Genomic DNA, 7362 nt, shown 5'->3' with positions numbered 1-7362 from the left:
GCCTCTAGCGGCCAGTTGATGAATTACAGTTTAAGTCACTTCCTTGTTGGCATCACGAGAGAGAGCGGGAGGTTGTCGCTTGGTTAACACATAAGGAAAGAGAGAGCGCGAGTGTCTCACACGCACACACACACACGGTCTATCCGTACAACACTCAAACAGTGGCAAAGTTTGTTTTTTGTTTTTTAAATGCGTGATTTTGAACAGATGTAAACAATGGCAGGAGGCTTAAAAGTATAGACGTGATACCAGCTAAATTTAATTATTGATCTGTACGGAACATCATTGTGTACGGAACATGGTTAGTCTACGTTACCCGAAAAATTCCCATACGGCAGACTTCGTCTTTTTCGACGGGGGAAAAAGTTCCAGGGATTCGCATCCTTCGGCCATCCCACACACAGGTGACTCTGACAGCTCGCACCAAACGGAGGAGAAGGGGTCGTGTGACTCGTTATGCTCTTTGCTGCACACAACTGAGGGAGTCATGGGCTGTGTTCGAAATTCCATACTATCATACTACTCTTACTATTTCTGCAGTATCCAGTATGTATGCTGTGCATAGTATGCAAATTTTCTGTATGCAGGTAATACCCGGATGACCTACTATATTCACCAGAATCTGCTAAATATAACTCAAGTACACTGAAATCAGTACAGAAGCTGTTCGGAATGGCATACTACCACTTTTCAGCACTCATTTTCAATACTTTATTGATAAACTATCGACCTCAGCTTTGAAAAAAACTAAACTGAGCTAAGTGCGGCAGGAACGTTAACTTGTGCTCATGAGAGAGAGTCATTCTCCACGATGATTGGTCGAGAAGACGTGAGATGAGATGATAGACATGCATAACACGTTCAAGTCTCCTCACAATCATGAAGGTGCACGTACACACAGCTAGATCAAGGAGTATAGAAGCCCTATGATTACAACGACTATCATTTGGTGCCACAAAATTCTGAAATTATCGTACATTATGGTATTATTGATCGTACATCGTACAGAGGTCAAAACTATGGTACAAATACAATAATTATCGTGCGTCTGGCAACACTGGCTCCATGTGACGTTTCACCTTGAGTGAGTGAACTGGAGGCAGGGAATAGTAATAATTATAAATGTAAGACTTGTATATGTAAGCTACTTATATACATATACATGTAAACCACAAACTATCGCTGTTTATCTAAAAACAATATCGTTAGTAGGACATAAATTGTACTTTAATCTCTACAGCACGTTTCCGATCATCAAATGACGTCACCTTTATCTTTATAGCGCTTTATACAGTACAGATTCTTTCAAAGATATTAAATAATAATAATATTGCAGCAATATAATATATAAATAAAATGTATAAATAATATTTCAATTATGCAAACAGAATTCAATTCCACTGTCAAGTAGTTCTAAAAAGAAATGGAGTGTATTACTCTAAGGACAAATAGACCAATTTGTTGGCAGAGGCTATTTACATTAACTCTGCTCACCAATGCCTGGCTGTGATTAACAGCATTGCAAAAGTCACTTGCATTTCCGAAGTATCAGTGGCGCAGCACGTAAAACGTGAGCTGTTTGCTTTTGACGCAGTCGACCCGAGTTCGATCCTGGCTTTTGTCAAACTCATGCTTCTCCTTTTCCCATCACATACCAGATCAGAAAGAAAGAAATTTCATTTCAATAAAAATTAAGTAAATATTTGAAAATACGCCTCAATAATACAGTGTTGTGTATGCTTTAGGTAGGTTTTTGTCCCAATAAAGTGGCATTCATCTAATACAATTTATATATACAGTATATGATAATTTACACTCAATATGTTATTGCATACTGTTTTATAATGTACTACAGTATTGAGGTATAAATATCTGCCACCTAACTACTATTTACACTCCTGTTGCTAAAGAAAATGCTATTTTAGTGTAAACAGAATTGATCATTATTTGCACTTAGTGTAACTAGAATATATCGCTTTTTAATATATCGCCACTTAGTGTAACTACCAAAAATATCAATAAAGACAGCTCAGTGTTGATTTAGTTCTGTCCAATATGTAAAGTTAATCAATTATGAAATGAGTTCAATTGGGCAATATAGCATTGTTTACTAGTATGAAGCCTTATTAACAAGCCTTTGTAAAAAGAACAGTTAGCTCATTTGTTTCTAAGGTAACAACCTTGACAGCTGTGCTGAATTAATGTTCAGTGTTTGTCATGTGACAGCACTTAAGCATACTACTCTGAAACATTTATTGCTTATTGTATACTGTTTCACACACTATTCTTTAAAAAAATAGTAGGCAGTATGCACTGTGTACTGGGCAGTAAGCAAGTATGCCATTTCGAACACAGCCATGCACTTTCCGTCTTTGACGACACGTAAAAAAACTGCGCATACCGCAGGAGCGGTATAACTAAAAATTTTAGTGGTTTTGAAACCGTGACTTTTCCAAACCGTGGGATACCTTGAAACCGGTTATAGTCCCATGCCTACTCGCAACTTTCAACCATTCTGATCTAACTTAAATTAGTCTCTGTGTCCTAGTTCATTTCTTAGATGAGGCAATATAAAAGATTTTTCTAGTCAGGATTTATGCATTTTGACAAAGTAACCCTAACATTGATGTAATTCCGCACAGCATTTCTGGTCTTAGGAGTCACTTTTCTGGCAATGTTACTTACAGTACAAATAAAGTTAGAAAAAAAGAAATACCAGGGCAGACATGCGTAGGACTTTTTGTTATTTACAGCACCTTTGCCAAAGTCCTTTGCGAAGTAGATAGACCTGTTAACACTGAAATGGACATAATGTTTGTATAAAATGCATGTTTACATAAACAAAAGGTCTTAATGCTAAGCTCTTTAATAACATACTGAATGGCTTGTGCATGCATAAACTGATAAGTTCAGTGCGTTTTTGCAGTATCAGCATTTAAAGTGCAGTCAGAGCTGTTTTCTTTTGATGAGAAATCATGTCAAATTCCTGTTGACTTCTTGTGCCCTGGATTCTGTAAGTCGTGACCTGTAAATATAGCAGGAACATGAAATAGTCATCATGCCAAAAAAAATAAATAAACGTCCCTTCCAGTTGGTACGGAAGAGGAAATCTGGGGGCTTAAGTCAGATGCTGTGTCACGTCTGTTCATTCTTGTCATTTGCCCCCTCTGATCACTCTCTTCTCACCAACCCCTCAGATTAATCACTCAAAGGCAATGAAAATAGGACCGCATCTGTCATAAAGTGCCACTTCCCTCTCTTTTTTTCTTCTTTTATTTCTCACTTCTGCCCGTTTTTGTGTTCTCACACATTGTATTTTTTGTGGTACCCTCTGTTTCCCAGGAGAAATTGTGTGGTTATCTGTATGTCTATAGCACTTATAGTAAGAAAGTGGCTAAAACATTATCAGTCAGTGTGTTCCCTTGACAACCAGTTATTTTCCCTAAATTAAGATGGTTAAGCAGACTAGCACACTTGAGAAAGATTACATAGAACATACATGAAGTGTGTGATTTCTGTCTCTTACAGGTGCCCTTGGCTTTCAGAGCAGTTTTCCGTCGCTGTGCCGATATACAATGGCATTATGTTTCTATTTGTTCTGGCCAACTTCTGTATGGCCACCTTTATGGATCCTGGAATCTTCCCCAGAGGTAGTGAAACAATCTTTGATATGATGTTTCTGTGTGTGAGAGTATACAGCTGCAGTAGATTGTGTGGCTGCCTTATTGGAAAAACAAGCCACTTTAATCTTTTTTTTTTTTCGTCTCTTCTTCTTCTTCATTTAGTCTGAACTATTTCAGTCAATAAAAAATAGAATAGAATATTTTTTCAGTGAACTGACCTTGGTGTACTAAACTTCAGCGGAATCAACCTTAAAGCAGTGTTCTTATTGTTAACTAAAAAAATGTTTTTTCATGTTTTTAATTGAAATAAAATAAAATATAAATATTAGATGAAAAACTTTTTACATAAAAAAACTAAACGAAGATTAGAAATGTTGCCTAAACTAAAATAAAAATAAGTTGAAGTTGAAGTACTCAAATTATTAAAAAATAAAACAAAAAATAAAATATTATTTTAAATGTTAATCAATACTATAATAGTATATACTAACAACACTGCGTTAAAGTCCATTTTGATTCCCTAATGTTTCTGAGTGAAATGGAATATTATTATTTTTGATTTATTGTTTATTTATTTTATGGAAAAATTATGAAGACCGTTTTTATTCATTTGGAGTAACATGCACTGATGAATTGTGCAGAAGAAGATGTGTGTTAAGAAACACAAAGGTCATAAAGTAAACAGGGTTTGGATTCCATGTTGACTTTTAAGCAGGAGGTTAATAAAATATAATAAAATGTAATTTGATATACTGAGGAAGGCATGTTAAACTGTCTGTGTGTGTGTGTGTGTGTGTTGTAGCTGAGGAAGATGAGGATAAAGAAGATGATTTCCGGGCTCCTCTTTACAAGACTGTGGAAATTAGAGGCATTCAAGTGCGGATGAAGTGGTGCTCCACCTGCCGTTTCTATAGACCCCCGCGTTGCTCACACTGCTCTGTGTGCGACAACTGTGTGGAGGTAAACACACACACACACACACACCTTATTCCAGTGATTGTGTTCAGCTGTGACCCCAGTATGTGCATTGATAAAACACATGACATTACAGTTCATAGCAATTCCATAACATTTGTATTTATTTTTACTATCTTGTCTATGTAAGGGTAAATCTTTGTCGTTAATCAGTCTGTCCACTCTTGCTCTGACTAATGCTTTGCAGACTAAACGATCGATTTGTGTTAATTAGAGAAGTGTGCTTGCTTTGGACACCCTTAAGCTTTTCTCTCACTCTTTCACCATTATGACTCACACACACTCAACTTGCCTCTTCTCTCCTTGCAGGATTTTGACCATCACTGTCCGTGGGTCAACAACTGTATCGGCCGGAGGAACTACCGTTATTTCTTCCTGTTCCTGCTCTCTTTGACGGCTCACATAATGGGCGTGTTTGGCTTCGGCCTGCTTTACATTCTCTACCACACCCAGCAGCTGGACAGAGTGCATTCGGCTGTCACGTATCCTCAAACAATTGTTTATTTTTTATGTGTGCTCATACCAAAAATTGTTGTCCAAAATTCAGAGTGCGACTGTGCAATAGTGTCTGCGGTGTCTTTAAGTGAGAGCTGAACTTGACTGATTTGTATTATGATTTACTGTTTCCTCCTTGACCCTTTATCAGTATGGCTGTCATGTGTGTCTCTGGGCTTTTCTTCATCCCAGTAGTGGGTCTCACTGGTTTCCATGTCGTTCTGGTGGCAAGAGGCAGGACCACCAATGAGCAGGTTGTGACATGCGCAATCATAAGCTTCTGTTGTCGTGTTTGTTTTCCTGTCAATAACCATGTTGTTGTTGGTGAACTGGGATTAAAATCCCTATTAAGCAGTTTTATAATCCTACAAAATATGACCTCTCAGCCCTGCTTCTTTAGATAGTAATCTCATCTTAATCCTCTTCCCAAACCAGTTTCCTGCTTTCTTTCTGCCCATTTCTCCTCCTCTTTATGTGTTGACCACATGTGCACACTTTTGTATCTTATTGTCTCACTATTTTTCTCTACTGCCTCTTTTCATCCCTTTTTTATTATTTTTAAATGTTTACTTTTTCACTTTAATTTTTTTACTGTTTAAAAAAAAATGTTTCAATTGACAAATAACTGATAAAGTAACTACTAAGGTTATTGTTTAATGGTCAACTCTATGTTTGTAGGTAACAGGGAAGTTCAGGGGAGGCGTGAACCCCTTCACAAACGGCTGCTTGAGGAACGTCTCGCATGTTCTGTGTAGCTCACAGGCACCCAGGTATGTTTTCTCCTGCTTTCATAACTTTGACCTATATGTTGTATTTTCTCATTGAGGTTTTTACACAAGGTTGTATTCTGATCTCTTAGGTATCTGGGTAGAAAGAGGAAGGCTCAGACAGTGTCTGTTCAGCCTCCTTTCCTCCGACCGCAGCTTACTGAGGCTCAACTGGCAGCCAAGGTGCTCGACAACGGAATCCAAGGAGACCTTCACCGGGTAAGGAAATAATGCCTTTTTACTTATTTGCTTCAGTGCTCTCACGGCTTCTGTCCAGCCATCTGCTTTTGGACAAGCAGTCTCTCAACTGGAATGAAATATCAGCAATTTTTTTTTTTGTGAGTTCCTTAGAGTCTGTTCTTTTTTAATAAATTGTTCTAAGTGATTCACAAATTGTTCTAAATGATTCATTAGGAAGTCAGTCTGAATTTGAATGATTAAAAAAAAAACCTTATCTGTTAACTAGATAGGCCATGGAAATTTGTAACTTAAATGTTTGAATGAGGCCATGAATGTTACCTCTGCCACTTAGATGCAGATATTCCTGCTGGAACCAAAATCCCTAGGTCAGAGAGTGCGTTAGATTATTTTGCAAGCAAGCTCCAATTCCCCTCTCTGGCAGACGAAGCTCAAAAAATATCTGTTTGTGCCATTTACCATCTGATTGAGGACAGCTGACACAGACAGGCTTGCATTAATATGCCTGAAATGTAGACTGGCTTTTAAACTGTCAAAAGTACTTTCTTATTCCATAATGAAAGGCTGTGTTCTGAAATGTCACTTGATTTATGTTCTTAAAGAATACAGGAACGTTCTATCAATTTGGAGCACTTCATTAAATGTTTCTGACATTTTTCAACATTGCAACCTGGAGTTATGCTTTTTGGCATGGCATGGATTTCTTCATTAATGGTTTCTAAAATGAAAGGCTCAGCTTGTAGCTTGCTGAGTTGTAAGCGCTGATAGCAAGAGGGAGGAAGGAGGTGCAGAATGCCAGAGAGAGCTGCTTGATAAATGTGCACCACTGTGCAGAAACGGAAGGAACTGATTATTGGAAATGTCCATACACTTTTCTTCTATTAGCTTCAGAATTCCCGGTCGTATCCCTCTGATAAGATTGCTGAATCTTTTGGCATCCTCTAACATAATACCATTGCCCTAGTCCAAAATATTACAGAGGTGTGCCTGCTGCAACCTGCTATTACTCATGGAAAGTTGGCACACCAAATATTCCAGAACCTGAGAAAGAGCCTAAAGTTTCTTCATGTTGCCACACCCTGCAACTTGTTGGTCTCAGTGTTCATTTTGACAGGCATTTTTGATTTAGTCTTAGTCTATATCTTGAGACGAAAATGCTTAATAGTCTTAGTCACATTAGTCAAACTGCAGTTACCAACATTTATTTTGGTAGCTATTTTATATGTAGTCTTCAAACTACATATAGTAGTTTATAGTACATATAGTAACCCCCCCCCCAAGTTTGTCTAATTTCACTCGCGCCC

General features: G+C 37.7%; 1 protein-coding gene across 2 annotated transcripts in view; it reads left to right on the top strand.

Annotated features, from left to right (window-relative positions):
- LOC107674225 (palmitoyltransferase ZDHHC5-like) overlaps window positions 1-7362 on the top strand; it is a 21939-nt gene that overhangs the window by 2998 nt on the left and 11579 nt on the right. For both annotated transcript variants that reach the window (XR_001632491.1, XM_016468144.1), the window contains exons 2-7: window positions 3529-3650; window positions 4426-4583; window positions 4908-5080; window positions 5245-5347; window positions 5772-5863; window positions 5953-6079. Coding sequence is in view for 1 of the 2 variants with exons in the window: in XM_016468144.1 (XP_016323630.1) it covers window positions 3529-3650; window positions 4426-4583; window positions 4908-5080; window positions 5245-5347; window positions 5772-5863; window positions 5953-6079 (775 nt within the window). In the remaining variant the exon portion in view is untranslated. The remainder of the gene's footprint in view (window positions 1-3528; window positions 3651-4425; window positions 4584-4907; window positions 5081-5244; window positions 5348-5771; window positions 5864-5952; window positions 6080-7362) is intronic.

Source organism: Sinocyclocheilus anshuiensis, unplaced genomic scaffold, assembly GCF_001515605.1.
Source record: "Sinocyclocheilus anshuiensis isolate Anshui unplaced genomic scaffold, SAMN03320099.WGS_v1.1 scaffold728, whole genome shotgun sequence".
NCBI classification, from domain to species: Eukaryota; Metazoa; Chordata; class Actinopteri; order Cypriniformes; family Cyprinidae; genus Sinocyclocheilus; species Sinocyclocheilus anshuiensis.
This window is presented reverse-complemented; position numbering and strand designations above follow the sequence as displayed.